General features: G+C 36.4%; 1 protein-coding gene across 3 annotated transcripts in view; it reads left to right on the top strand.

Moving 5' to 3' along the window:
* LOC6569704 (zinc finger protein 395) overlaps positions 1 to 16,001 on the top strand; it is a 183,678-nt gene that overhangs the window by 141,460 nt on the left and 26,217 nt on the right. The window contains exon 5 of one of the 3 annotated variants that reach the window (XM_032741481.2): positions 6,162 to 6,218. The exons of the other annotated variants lie outside the window; for them this stretch is intronic. Within the exon in view, the coding sequence (XP_032597372.1) occupies positions 6,162 to 6,218 (57 nt within the window). The remainder of the gene's footprint in view (positions 1 to 6,161; positions 6,219 to 16,001) is intronic. 3 annotated transcript variants of the gene reach the window in all.

Below are 16,001 nucleotides of genomic sequence, written 5' to 3' on the forward strand. Positions count from 1 at the left end.
CAAACGCTATTTATTTCTATAGAGACAGCAGCAGCTCAACAGCATGCAGCTCAGCTCAAAAAAGCCACAGCCACAGCCAAAGCCAAAGTCCTTGCTCACACAGCCGGGGTGTTGCCTGGCAAGGATATTGCTGCTGCCGCCAGGTGCTTAGATTAGAAAAAAAATAAATAAAAGTCATGTCAGCTAACAGATACTGCGTTTGATAAAAATATCAACAGGAAAAAAATAGAAAAACTGTAAATAAATGCTGATGTTGGTTTACACTCAGAAAAAAATCTGAAATTTGTTGTCTATGTGTTTTTGTAATGTGAAAACTCTTATATTTATTAAACTATTTATTTATTTAATGTTAAAAAATAAATACAAATATTTTAAATAGTTTATAAGTTTTACATAACTTAGGGATATTTTGTAATAATAAAGATTTGCATTTCTAGTTTTTAGAAATGCATTTCTTGAAATTGGAAAATATTTTTAAGAAATATAAAAAAAAAAATCCTATTTTTGGGATTGCTGATTTAGAGCAAGCTTTTCGAACTTTTAGAATTTTTTTTCGTATATACAGAAATTATTTCAAATAATATGAAAAGCTCTCGCAGAGCAACTTTTATTTTAGGACGATTCTTTTTCTGAATGCAGAGCAGCTGAAAATAGTCAAAAGCTAAATGGCCTGGAAACATTTAAGGCTTTAAACTGTCAGCCTCAGCCAGGTGAAACGACGCCTGAAACCCTTTGTGCAGCATATCAATTGAGCTGGAAACTTTGAAAGACTTAGCTTGCTTTAAAATGGGGCACATTTGCAAATAAGAAATACAATTTTTAATGGGCAGCAAAATGCGCCCAGTTTGAATAAGCTGTGATGTTGATGTTGATTTCGAAAATCAGCGTATCGTTTGTTATGTGTCATGATTATGCAATGCTCGTGCCACAATTATCGCCGGCATTTGCATAAGTGGATGGAGCAACGACAGCAGCTTCAGTGAGCAACAATTTTCCAGCTAAATGGGAAATGCCAGAAAAGCAAACAAAACAAAGCGAATAAAGCCAAACAAATATGCGACAGATGAGCTCGGAAGCTAAGTGCTGAGCTGAGCTCAGACTGAGAGTTATACGAGCCGAACAGGAAGCTGAGCTGCGGGGGGTGCACCCACCTCCCCCTTTTGGAGTAGACAGTGGGGCAAACATTGTGTTGTCAGTTGCGCATGCGCCGCATCGACAAACAATCGACACTTAGAAAAACATCGAAAAGAATCAATTTTAGTAAATATTATTATTGTATTATTCAGCAAGTAAATTTTGTTTTCTTCTAAAAATCAAATAAAATCGAATATTCAATTTAAATAAAACAGATAAGAAATATTTATAAGAAACATAAGATTTATATTTATAGAAATTATTTTGAAAAACTAGAAATACTTTATATTTCTAAAGTAGATTTTTAAGGTGATTTACTAAAATTTTAGCCGATTGTTTTTTCTGAGTGTGGGGGACAGCGGGACAGACTGACCAAACAGAAACCGGTCAACTGCTGTCGACTTCGGACTGCCGACTGACGACTGTTGGCTGCTGCAGTTGACAGCTGTTGATTGATGAATCCTACAGTAATGCCTCCGAGTGGCAACATCTACTGCTGCAGCCTGGGGAAACTGGGAAACTGGGAGACTGGAGTCGCCTGTCAAAGCCCGTCAACTCCAGTCGTCTTCAGTCTCGTAATTTTTTCTTTTTTCACTGTGATCGTTAAAGCCTCTTCTTTGATGATGACGCACATTGGCTGGACTCGGGGACTCTGGTTTTATGGCTGCGCTTCAGCAATAAACACTTCTAATTGTAATTAATGAGGCGATTGTTTAGTTTTTTTTATGTGTTGATTTTTTTCTGATTTACTGCCGCGTGGCGGCCCTAAACAAATGGAGCATTGAACTCCAATTATAATCAGCACCTTATTAAGGAAAATAAGTATGATCAAAGGACAGCCTCAACTTAGAGCTAGTATTTTTCATTAGTTAGTCTTTATTTAAGCAAATCTTTGCTTTCATTTGGACTGTGCAGACACACAGCAAAAAATCGCCATCAACTTTAGTAAATCAATTCTTTTATTTATTTACTTTTTATTTTTGTTATTATTAAGAAAAATCTCAAATTAATGATTGTAATATTTTAAAAACCATTTCCTAAGATCGGTGTGAATTTCTTCCAAAATGTAGAAAAAATTTGTTTGTTTTTTTTTTAGAAATTCATTTCTTAATAATAGAAAATATTTGTAAAAAATAAAAAACAACAGATTTTTGGGGTTGTCTATTAGAAATTAGATGCATTTTTTTGCTGAGTGTAGTTTTGGTTGCAAGTGCAATTGTTGCTTGGGCCTCTGTTTCAGTCTGTTTCAGTCTGTTTCTGCGCGATTGAATGGGCTTTTAGCCACAAAGCGAAATGGCCAATAAGTTGTTGCTCGGCCATCCTTTTAGCCAGTTTTGCTGTGCATTGAACTTGATTGCCATTCTCTGCTGCTGCTGCTGGTGATGCGGCCCTTATACTTCCATGCCCCATGTTGCAAACGTGGCTTGGTCTTCTCTGTCCTGGTCTGGTCTGTTGTGGACTCTGCTATCGTCGCAAATTTATCTTAAATGCTGCGTTTATTTTTGTGTTTTTCTTCTTTGCACTCACTCGTCTATTGGCAAACACTTTTCGGGCTGCAGAAATTAATGGCTCCAGGGCGCACCTAATGATTCAGTTGAGGCAACAACGTTTCACTTCAAACGAAAATGTGAGCTTTTTTCGATTTTTTATTTGCTGTTGCCATGCCATGCTATTGAAGGCAAACTCTCCTCAACAAACTCCACTCTCAACTCAACCAAAAATCACAATAATTGCACTGCTGACACGCCAGCTCAAAAGGGGGTGTGTGTGCCATGTGTGCTGTGTGTGTGCAATGAGTGTGTTGTGTGCTCTGTTGACATGGCGCTTTGCATGTTCTATGCTCATGTGTTGAGCTCATAAATTGAGCTTTGCTAAAATAAAAAAAATAAATAAAAAAAGGTCAAGCGTTGAACATGTTTTCAAAATGTTAACAGAAAACCAAATAATTGTCTAGTATTTTATTTGAGCCCAATGTGGGGACTACACGCAGAAAAAAATCATTGTGAGATCTAGTCCCATTTTAGAATTTTTAACAACAATTAACTTTTTCCTAATCAATACCTTCAAATAATATTCCCATTAATATCAACATTGATTACATCATTAAAGTTTTCATTTTTGAAGTATTTTCCAAGTCTTCTTAAACTAAATTATTCGCATCTATAAACTATCTAAAATGTTTATAAACAACAAAATAGCTAATGTTAAAGTTGCTTAAAAACCATCAACAAATTGTGCCTATTTTTTCGAAGTTTTAGAAACATCCATCCTCAAATTAAGTTAAGTAAAATTCTGATTTTCAGAAATATATTTTCTGGATAATTGAGTAATCTAGGTTTGGCACCAAAAGCTTGGCGACTTACTAAAATTCAGTGCGATTTTTATGTCTGAGTGTAGTCTTGTATTTTGGTTGGAAAATCCAACTGAATTTATTCATGGCTGCTATTTTGTGTTGTTATTTTTTATTTTTTTTTGTCTTGGCTCTTTTGTCAACATTAACATACGTAAGTGTCAGTGTCAGTCAGGCTTGTTGCTACTGTGATCAAGACCAAGACCAAGACGGCCAAGACGACGACAACTTGAGCAGGAGGCAAGCTGGGGTTCGCATGTGTTTGGCTTTTGGGGCTACCGTGGAGCGCAAACAAGTTGGCTGAAAGCTGCCTTGGACTGGAGGCCAAGAGTGCAATTGATTTATCGTGACAATGGGCGCACTGCTTCTAGCCAGCTCTGTTGCTACACTCAGAAAAAGAAATCACTTTAGATTTTAGATGTAAATGAGCATTTCTTTGACGCCAAGTGTTGGACATCCCATTTTCGTGAAAGTGAATTTCTTAAATGTAAACCAGGGCTTCCATTTCTAAATTTCAATGTGGGTTGGTGTTGTTTTTAATGTGTGTAAATGTAGAAGAATTCTTATAACTAATATTAATATTAATATTATAATAACTAGAACAATTTACGATTTAACGCTGACTAGAACTAAAATATTGCCAGTAAATTGCATTCCTTTAGAAAATATTTAAAAAAAAAATAGGAAAATCCATCATATTTCTGCTATTATTGCGTAATAAATTGTAAAATTGTTTACCAATATTTTGAAATTTCTTCTAAAACTAGAGAAACTTTCTATTTATGGCGATTATCATTTCGGGGCAATATTTATTTCTCAGTGCTTCGATGTGTATATTTCGAATTGAAGCGCTGAGCTGAAACCAATTGTAAATGAAACCAAATTCGATGCATTACAATAAGTGATTGGCTAGGCGGCAGCGGTAACATCAGCAGCAGCAACATGTTGCAAGAGTAACAGCAATTGCCGGGGCACAAAAGTGAATGCCCTCGGTGACGTCACGAGTGCAATTCCAGTTTCTCGTCTCGCTCTGCAATTATCCGCCAAGAGCCACAAGCCACAAGTCGAAGGAGAGAGCAAAATACAAAATCCAGAAGAAATATGAATAGCAAAACAAAATGCATGATATCAAAACAAGCAAAAGGAAGAAAGAAAAAGGAAAACAAAAACAAAAACAACAAATAAATAAAAGGCCCGAGAGTGGAACGAACTCTGCTGCACTCTGTGTGTTGTGGGAATGGGCAATGCAACCGGGTGTTGAAGTGGAACGACGAAGCGAATGGGGCAGCCAACAACAGCAGCAACAACAACATCAAACAACAACAACAACAACGACGAAGAAGCGGACAATAACAATGATAATGATGATGATGATAAATGCGAAGCAGCAGCACGATGACTAAATGCAACAAGCAGCGACTTTGGACTTGCAGCTAGCAACTTGCAACTTGCAACTCACATCTGCTACACTCAGCAAACTGAAAAACGTCGTAGAAAAAATTATTTATTAAATTTTAAAACAAATAAGGAAGTTTACTGGCTCGGCTTTTATATCAAAGCTTGGCTGCTGTTTTATATTATATATAGTTAGCTGAAATTAAAAACTATTTAAAATGTTTGTACAAAGTCAAATCTTACAATTCATGTAATTATTAATAATACAAGTAACAAAAAAAAAAAAAAACTTATATAAGAATTCTTCAATAAAATAAAGACCTGCGAATTAGACATATTTTTGCATTTACAAAAATGTAATCGGACTATTTTGCTGAGTGTAGCAAATCCAGTTGATGAGCAAGTCCACGGCAAGTGGCAGCACAAACAATAACAACAACAGCAATATTGCTCTGTGGAAGTGGCACAAAAAGCAGCTGGCAAGAGGCTTGGCTCCGTCGCCGTTGTCGTCTCCACTGCCGAGTGCCGAGTGCCGAGTGCCGCAGCACTCGCCGCAAGTTGTTGCTGTTGCACAAACATGTTGCTCACTGGCTCCGCGACATGATTCTGAGGCGCAGATATAAAAACCAAAAAGACAAAGAAAGAAAACAACGGCAACATCAACAGCAGCAGCAGCAGCAGCAGCAGCAGCAACAAGGCGGCAACAAAAACAATGTTGGGCTAGGTTCAGTTTAGGATGCGCCTTCCCGTTTGCTACAGAACCTGACCAGCGTCGTCTTCATTATTATCATTTGGTTTTTGGTTGGCTCTGTTCACAAGTTGTACCTTTAAATCGCAATAACAGCAACAGCAGCAACAATTGTCGCTGCTGTTTGATTTTAGTTTTGCATTTTATTTAGAGACATATTTCAGAGTGTCTTATTTCCATACAAAACAATCGATTTTTTATAAAATAGTTTTATTAATAAATCTTTAAATCGCAATAAAAATTAAGTTAAACACCCTTCTTCATTATTAGCTGGTGTTGGATTGTCTCGTTTCACAAGTTCTATTTAAAAATCAGCAAAAACAAGTCAACATTCCATGCAACTAATTTTGCAAAATATTAGTTAGAATTAACAAATATTTCGATGCATCTGAAAATAATTATTACAATTATGCCAAACCGGGTGCATTAAATTTATCCCAAAACCACAAGCATATATATCTATAGTCTATAGTCTATCTATCTATGACTTATTAAATATTTTTAACATTTATTTTTTATCTTTTTTCTTTTCAGGTGAGTTCTGCGCATTTATTCAGTTTGACAAATTGTGTTGGGCTCATCTATGAAGCGGTAAGTCTTAAGATCAAATAATGGCTTGTGTTGGGTTAGATTAAACAAGACGGTTGTCAAATGGTGATTTGGATACTTCTCAATGTATTGTTGCTAGCAGGAGCTAGTTAGTTGGCTTTAATTCTGCTAACTGTGTTCAGAAGATTCCTCCACGTCCTCTTCCTTGTAGCTTCTTCAAAATTACTAACTTTAAAGTCTTTAAGCTGAAACTGCAGTTTTTTACCGTTCTAACTGGCCTATGTTGAGACAGGAAACCAGGACTCGACTCCACTCTAGACTTGCCACCAGCTGTTGGTGGCACGATCAAAGCAGCAGGCGACCGACACATCAGCAGCAAAAAGAACTGCAACAACAACAAAAACAAGCACTTAATGTACATGAAGAAGAAGAAGAAGAAATCCGCGTTACGCATTTTTAATTACCAACTTCGATGTCAGCAAAACAATACAAAAAGGGCAAATTGCCGCAACGACAATTAAAAAATTAAGCAAACATTTTTGCTGGCTGCTGCGAATGTGGAAAATGGGTGTGGCAGCTATATATATGTGTGTGTGTGTGTGTCTCGAAAAAGCTTTAGCAATGTCAACGATGTGACGATGCGGTAGCAATGCATTTCCTGCCAAACAACAACAACAAAGGCAACAACAACATCAACAAGAGTCTGGCCCCAGTTGGGGGCAAAAGCAGCAGCGAGCAGCGAGTTGAGCCGTAATTTATGCGCCTCTTGAACGCGCTTGCCAATTTCTTGGCTTTCTGCTTCATTCCGAGAAGCCAGCTCTGCTCCCATCCATACGCGCCTCCACCTACACTGGGCAAAAAATTATACTGAAAACTAGAAAGTTCTTCATGTTTTTAAAAATATGGCGTTTTTACCCTTTAGATTAAATTCTATGCATTTCTTAAGCTATCTAGAATATTTGTTTATGTGAAATTTTAAAATCTTCAAAATCCACACTCGTAGAAAAACAACACCCTACAAAATCCAACCGGAAAATCAGAAATGCAAATTCCTGTTTTTAAAACGCAACAACTATGCAATTTACAAGTGTACTTTTTGAATGATATGGCAAGCAGCCCCTGGCAGCCCCTCAAAAGTACAGCGAATTTTAGAAAATGCAGCTCAATTTTGTATCAGAGTGTAGTGCCCCTCCCTTCACTCGCCGCCCCCCTGCAACAGTACTGTCCGCAGGCATCCGCAAAGAGCTTGCGCCCCCGCCAACATTGAAGATTTCTTTATTACTTGGGCACGTTCATTGACGTTGGTTGCCATTCGCTTGGGGTCGAGGCCGGTTATTAATATCCACGCATGGAGTTCAGCGCAACGACCCCTGCTTCTTACCCCACAACACACCCACTCACCCACACACCCACACACACAAAAATACGAAAACATCCAATCAGAATCAGCTGTATGCATAATATTTGTTGATTTACTCAAGTCAACTCAACGCTGATGTTGATGTGGATGTGGATGTGGCTGTGGTCGTTGAGGATCTGCTTCGTCATTTTGCTCACTTTTCCTCAGTTTCCCTCACTTTGGTCACTTGTCCAGGTCAGTGCTGCTGTTGCTGCCTCTCTCTCCGCCTCTTTCTCTCTCTCTTTCTCTCTCTCTGTCTCTCTCTCTCTCTCTCTCTCTCTCCCTCTCTCTCCTGCTCTCTTTTGGTCTCTCTTGGTCTGTCATACGTGAGCTGCTTTGGCAAGCAGAACTTACACTCACAAAAAACAAATCGACGAGAATTTTAGAAATTCGCCAAGGTTATTCTTCAGAAAGTATATTTCTTTAAAACAGAGTTTTTTTCTGCATTTATACTTTTGAAAAATGAATTTCCTGATAATAGAAAATATTTATAAAAAATAGAAAATATCAACATATTTTTACTTAGATATTATATAAAAAAATAAGAAAAAACTTTAATTTTTTCAGTGCAATTTTTTTGTGAGGCTGCGCTGCATCTGTCGCCTCACGACTTATAAATGTTGTTGTTGTTTCTGCTGCTGTTGCTGCGACAACAATCACAAACGCAGCATGATAATGATGTGGCCCAAATGCTGATAATGAGCTTTGTTGTTGATCACACACAATGGTCCATAGTCGCATAATGTTTCCACATAAGTAAACATAAATATATATATATGTAATATTGGGGACTTTTGAGAGCAGCTTTATAAGTTTGCCAAATTTGTTGTAGACTTTGATAAACTAAATATTAAATAAATAAATATCAAATAATAAATAAATACATATAGAAAATTTATAAAAAAAAAAATAATAAATAAATAAGTAAATAAATAAATAATAACTCATTTGCTCATCACTTGTCGTTGCTCATTATTTGAAGCATTTTTTATTTAATTAATACATATCAAAATAAGTAAAAAGAGCTTGAGCAGCCCTTGCTTAAATTTATGCACAATTCTTTTTGTGTTGAGGCAGAACCGAGTCGACGTCGTCATCGTCTCTGGAGTACAAAGCTGGCAATGTGCATGCCAGGTCAGGTGCTGCTGCTGCTGCTGTTGCTGCTGCTGCTGCTGCCATAACTAGTTGATTGTTGCCGTTGTTGTTATTTTTGTGTTTATGTTTTTGTTTTTTGTCGTCTTGAGGCAAGCCGGCCGGCCGGCATTATATCTCATTGCAGAGATCAGCATAAACAAGCAGCAAGCTACAACGTTGATCGTTCGTTGCATGTCCCAAAGGGGCAGTGGGGAAACGCGTGGGGAAACGCGTATCCAAGGCAATTGAACTCTGCTTTGCTGCGCGTGAAGGTGCACATGGCGAACCCAGACGACTAACCCGATCCCAGTTCCAGACCCAGACCCAGTCCCGCTCCCAATCCCAATCCCAATCCAATTTCAAGCGAGCAAAATTGAATTAGTTGTTTTTTTTTTGCTGCTGTTGAGGTAGGACAGGGATTGGGAAACTGGGGAACTGCGAACTGGGCTGCCTCTCATGCGTCGCGATGCGTCATCATAATCATGTTCGTTTTGCGCTAATAAAAAATATATATATACATTTACACACACACTGAATCGGAGATGATTCCCAGCTGAACAAGAAGATGGATCGATGGATGCGCCTCTCAGGCGTTTTAATGATGCGTCAGAATATTGTTTACGCATCACTTTACATGTCGGCAAACCGATGAGGACGATGGTCTGTCCCGAGGCGACAACCAATGATTCTAACTGACCATATATGTATAAATATATATATATATATAGTATATGCTGTGTCTCTTCTTCAGATAGAGTACACTTGGAAAAAATAATAGAAATGGATTTGAGCAATTTTAGAATTATTCAGCAAGTTAATTTCTAAAATGTATGTTTGTAGTTTTCTAAAAACACTAAACTATTAACTATGTAAAATATATTTTGTGTTTGCAAAATCTTAATATACAAATGCTTAATAAAAATATATTTGTACTTTTAGGTGAAACATACAAAAATATATTTTACATAATTTATAACAAAATATAAATACAAAAAGTAGCTAAACTCTAATAAAGCAGTCGGGAAGGTAAGTTTCCTAACTATTTTCTTAATTTATATTTTTTATATTTTCGAAGTTGTAGTTAAATTTTTTCTGAGTGTATTTGAGTCTTTAGATAGACTCTCCGCACGAAGATTATTATGCACTGCTGCTGCTGCAATCGAAACTACGAAATTATGAAATATTATTGGTGAGGAACGTTCCCTGACTCAACTTTTATCGTGATATGTGCACTAAAGCACGAATTCCCCAGCGGTTACAATATATCTATATATATATATATATATATATATATATATATATATATATATATATATTGTGTGTGTCTGCATTGTAATAGAAGCGGTTCTAGTGAAAATGCAAAACTCATTCAATTCCCAAAAAAAAAATATTGATTTTGAAATGCATTCATTTTAAAATTTCCATTTTTAACTGCATTCGGATGTGTGCATACTTTGTATGTAACATATATTTGAGTCTAAAGCAAACGAAATATTGGAATCATAGGCTATTCAAATGAATTTATGGGACATATTACAGTCTCCTCTCCCCCCTCTTGCCTAACTACTGAAATATTTACACATGCTCACAATTTATGGTATTGGCTACCAGAAATGCCAAAAGTGCCCGGTGAATTTCAATAGAGTTTTTTATGTGCAAAAAATGTGTGTGCTTGTGTGTGTGTGTGTGTGTGTGTGTGTTTGTGTGTGTGTGTGTTGCAGTATTGCAAAAAGGGTTGCCATGACAAACCTAGACAAACAACTTGGCATCGCTGCATTTAGTTTTTAGCTTGTTTACATTTCTTAAGCCCAGTTCACTTGGCCCTTTTGTGTGTTCCGCTTATTCGGTTTTTATGCTTAAGCTTAAGGGCTCCTCGGTGCGCCCTTGCAGGCTTCAGCAAAAGTTGTCATAGCTACACTCAGAGACAAAATACACCTAAAACTAGTAACTTGCCAAAGATTTTTCATTTTTATATTTTAGGGTGCATTTTTCGAAAAATGTAGAAAAAAATGTTTCATTTTTACTAAAAATTGCATTTTCTGCTTTTTAATAATACATTTGTGACCAGAAAATATTTCCAAAAAATTCAAAAACATCGCCCTATTTTGAATATTATAAATTTAGTTTCTAATATTTAGAATTTACTTCTAAAACTAGAACACCTTTACATTTGTTGGACCATTTACAACCATTTAGGGCAGTTTATTTTGCAGAGTGTATGTCCTGCCTTGCCCCCCGTTTTCGCCAAAGTCAAGTGCAGAGAATTACCGAGCTCGCTACCAAACAGGGGCGCCATGCATCGAGGTACAGAGGTAGCGAGTAGTTGCAGGTATTACATATATATTCCTTTGCACCGGTTTTGAGTTCAACGACACACAGGATAAGCAACAACAGTCAGGCCTACCACAACAACAACAACAACAATCACAACAACAACAGGCGCAAGACGAAAGCGTTGCAAAAAAAAAGAAAAAAGCTTTAAGCAAAGGCAAAACTCAGAGCTCAAATCGAAAACAAAGCCACGACGACCAGTAGGAAAAAGCAAGCGGGGCAAGGAGCTTACTACAGGAGCGAGGAAGGGTGGGGTGCCACAGTTACATATGGCAGGCATCACGTACGCTTGCCTGCTGCCTCCACTTGAGGTGGAAAGCCAGCAGCAGCAGCAGCAAAAACAACAACAGCAATACAAAGCCAAAAACAAAACCAAAACCAGTGCGCCTGCTGCTTGCTGCCTGCTAGAGACGAGCCAAGGGCATTTCTTCATGGCATTGGCCAAAACATACACTCGGAAATGAACGCCCTAAAAAATGTAAGATTTTCGTTTATTTTTTATTCACAATTTCTAAGTATAGAAATGATAAATCATTTTTCTTAAAATTAGAAATAACCCGTAATCAACAATCCCAAAAAGAGGCGTTATGTTTCAATTCTTAGAAATTAATAGAGATCATTTTTGATATTATTAAGGAAGGCATTTATAAAAAGTATAAATGCAAACCGTAATTTTTAGAAAAAATTCTATCTGAAATTCAGAAAAAATAGTCTTTTTTCGGTTTACACAAATTTTATAATCTATGTGAATTTTATAACAGTCAAATCGTATATACAAATTTGTATTAATAATATATATATATATATATGTATATATAGTCGTAGTACGCATGAAATAAGCACGAGTTGTGGTCCGTCTCTAGGAGGCACCACTCTCGGCCACCCAATGTGAGCGATGTATCCTTTGTGTATCCTGCCTGGCATACGCATATGTTCGAGTTTTTCGGATTGAAGTGGCAGAAAGTTGATTCTGGTCGGACTCAACCTGTACCTGAACCCCAGCTGTGCACGGATTTTGTGTTCGGACTTTTCTTTTGTTGTTTCAGGTGCACTCTGATTCAGTGGCCAGGGCAACAAAATAATAATAATAATAATAATAGGAACGCACCGCAGTTATTTCATTAAGTTATCCCTTTTGTGTTGTGTCCTTTGACACAAAACTGTAAATGAAAAATCCTCAACAGCTGACAATTTTCACAATAAAATGTTATTAAGAAATATTTGCCTTTGAGAAACGTGGCGAGGAACAATTGGATTTAGACTGGACCTGGATTCCTTTCGTAGCAGGATACTTGGCCCCAGCACAATTCACAATGAAATTGCATTTAGAAATGCTCACAATGAAAACTCTTGAATAATATATGTCGTTATTGAGTGGACTATTAGTTTAGAAGACGTTGCAATTTTCATATGCGCTCAAAGCCAAACAATTATAAAAGGTTAAAGAAGTACAAGATCTAAGGGGGGATTGTCGGTGCAGAGGGGGTGGAGGCAGTTGGTAAGCAACAGCCTAAGCCGGAAATCCTTTCGAACTCGCATATGGCACGCAAAAACCAAAGCAGGCATTGTTGGTTGGGTTTGACACGATTCTTGTTCGTTGCTTGTTGTTTCTTCACTCCGAGAAAAAATCGCCCTAAAAATACAAATTTTTTTTAGTACACAAAAATAATTTTTTTATTTTTTAAATTAAGTTGATGTCGAAAAATTAAAATGAAGGAAATGTAAATGAAAATCAACCTTAAAAATTAAACATTTTTCTTGTTTTCAAAAGTAATTTCTAAACACAAGAAAAAACAAATTTTTAATTAGACAGGCTTTCCCTAAATTGATAGAATTTAAAGGAAACACTCATATTTAGAGAAAATCGATTCTAAGATTCGAGAAATAAAAAATATTGTTCTTCGATTAATTTATGAATTAATGAAAAATGTATATTCGAAAGCTCAAAATACAAATTGATTAATAAAATTAAAGGAGCAAAAAAAAAAGAAAAAAATTGCTCTAGAGGTAAACACATAGAAAAACAAACACTCTGAAAATTAGCGATATTTTTTCTAAAATTAAAAAAAGAAATGCAAACTCTGGTTTTTATAAAGCCGCAAACATAAATTTAGGAAATTTATTTGCTGAATAATATGTCGCCAAAAAGTATGTCGATTTACCAAATAATTAGGGCGATTTTTTTTGCGAGTGTTGTTTGGTTTGACGGTGCCATGGAAAAATTGAAAATTGCCGCTTTTAATATAAGCTTTTATTTGCAATTGTTGCTGTTGCTGGCTTTGTAATAATGCCGTGCGCATGTAATGGGAACCAGTGCCAGTGCCAGTGCCAGTGCCAGGTGCCAGTGCGCCGAGCGAGAGTCGCCTACATGATATTTATATGCCCCATTGCTGCAATCATTTCAAGCTGCCGACAGACGGACAGGCCGACAGACCGCCCCACCCTCAGACTGCTGTTGTTGTCATCTGCCACAATGTTGTAGGCTGTTATTAGCCGACATCGCTCGATACGGCTTTTTAAATTTTAATGACATGACATAAAGCAATGTACAGTCAATTTTTACCCATACTGAGACACCCCCACTCCACCCGGTTTTGTTGATGAGTGTGGCCATCTTAATAATATGACAGACCAAAACGACCCTTAAACACACTATATATCCATATACATATATATATATATATCACATGTATAAAACTGTTTCCGCTAATGCAATTCACTTTGAGCTGCCTTTGCAATAAAATAATAATAAAGATTAAGCAATGCGCCTTTTGTATCAGTCAACTTTTGAAAGCTTGCATTGCGAACAAAAGCTCGTGTGTGCGTGAATCATAGCTGTGTGAAAGTTACAAATTATTGCTAAAAACATTTAGAATACTATCGTCGAGTGTGATCGACTGCGGAATACACTGCAACCAGCTGTGCTTACATGAACATTTTTCGAGTACTCTGAAATGATTACAATACATTTTTGTGATGCCATAATAATTTTTAATGGGTTCAGCGAATACATAAAAAAGAGGAGAAACCCCAATCGTTACACGTGGCATATAGAATTGAGTGCATTGCATTATTGCATGCTTATCAGATATTGACACTCTTCAAATATTGCGTATTAATTAAAAAATCAAAACATTGTTTACATTTGTTATTTCTCTTTTTGTCCATTTACGTATTACACAAGTTTGTATTTGTCTTTGTAAACAAATGCGTCACAATGTGTCATTAATCAGCCCCGATTTTGGATACCCGTAGAACTGTCTTTGTCATATCAGGGGTGTATCGTAAAAATGGTGTAAGGGGGCTTGCATTGCAAGACTAAGTGGCAACAGCAGAAGCCGCCAGCTGAAGTTGCTAAACAGTAAACTCTTTCAGAGAGTCTTATTTACTTAAATATTTTTATGTTGCAAATTGTGAGTGTTGTTGACTATCTTATCATCATAAGCGATATGCCATAAAAAAGATGTTTTTATTTTGACACTTGACAACCCGATTGCAGTCAACTACAGCTGCGGGCCAAATTATAATAATAATAAATAAATACATATGTTTTGGAAAATGTTAAAAAAAAATGTAATTAAAATATAGTTTAAATATTATGAAAATTTTATTTGAATACAAGCAACTTCAACGACTTTTGTTGATATTCATTTTAAAAAATTAAATAAACACAAATAATGGGAGGTTATATATCAAAGAGTAAAATGATTCACTAATCGAAAGAATTATACAAGTCCCACGATTTATACGGCAACAGCAACTATTATTTTGACCGCAACTGTAGGCTGATATATACTGAGTGCATTGTGAGTGTTGGAGAGTTCATTGTCACCAAGGTCGACGGCGACTGCAAATGTGACTTATCAGTTATCAGTGTTTGGAAATCAGATTATAGATTGATATTTGGCAGTGCAATGTGTGTGTTTGTGTTGGCCTTGAAATAGACTCTTGACTGATAAGACACACACTCAATTTCCTTATACACTGCACGGAATTATATATATTAATTTTTTTTGCCAGACAAAGCGTATTGCAGCGTAATTTCCGAGTTCGTTGAACTTGACGGCAATGCAGATTGCATTATAGTTAAATGCGTTAACATGCTAATTAAATTTAGTTTAATTGAATTATAAACACACATAGGGTCTGGCAAAAAAAAAAAACAAAACAACTGAAAACGAGTTGTTATCGTTGCTGTTGTTGTTATCGTTGCTGTCGTTGTTGTTGTTGTCAGTCAAAAGTCAATGCACCGACTGACGGCTAAGGAAATGAATTTTAAACAACAATAAAGGCAGAGAGAAGACTGAAGAGGAAAGAGCAAAGGCCGCTCTAAATTGAACGGAACGTACAGCGATGGACATTTCATTACTCAACACTGGTTTAGTTTGACTATAAAAAAATATATAAATGAAAAAAATATTAGGCATTTTATCTGATTGTGTTTTTTTCTGGGCTTTCCAACAAATGTTACAGCATTTTCTGGACTATCGGAAATCCAAAAACCAAAAATTGCTTGCTTTGAAAAAAGTAAGAGAATCAATATAAGAAAATGTTTTGAAATATAACGTGTTCGTTTCTTATGCGATCCTTATTAACTATCTGCAGTTGCTCAGTAATATGCCATACTATATATATATTAAGTAAAAACCTATGCCCTTAAAATTGTGGCTTTTGTTGCCATCGGAAAAAGATGTGTATCAATATATGCGAATCGCATATCTCATTGCTCTACCTATTACATACTTGTGCCCAAAATCAATATACCCTGTTTACACATTTCTATTGGGCTCAGTGTATAATTAGAGAGCTAACGGATCAGATTCGATCGGGTTTTAGGTTTGGGTTCGTTGTTCAAAGATTAATTACAAGTCGTTCGTTGTTAGTCACGTTTTCGAGACGAATTCGCATGACACAAATATGTCAATTACCAAAACAAATGACAAATGCAGTGGAATTTCCTT

The sequence above is a fragment of the Drosophila grimshawi genome, unplaced genomic scaffold (assembly GCF_018153295.1).
Source record: "Drosophila grimshawi isolate 15287-2541.00 unplaced genomic scaffold, ASM1815329v1 contig_311, whole genome shotgun sequence".
In the NCBI taxonomy this organism is placed as follows: domain Eukaryota; kingdom Metazoa; phylum Arthropoda; class Insecta; order Diptera; family Drosophilidae; genus Drosophila; species Drosophila grimshawi.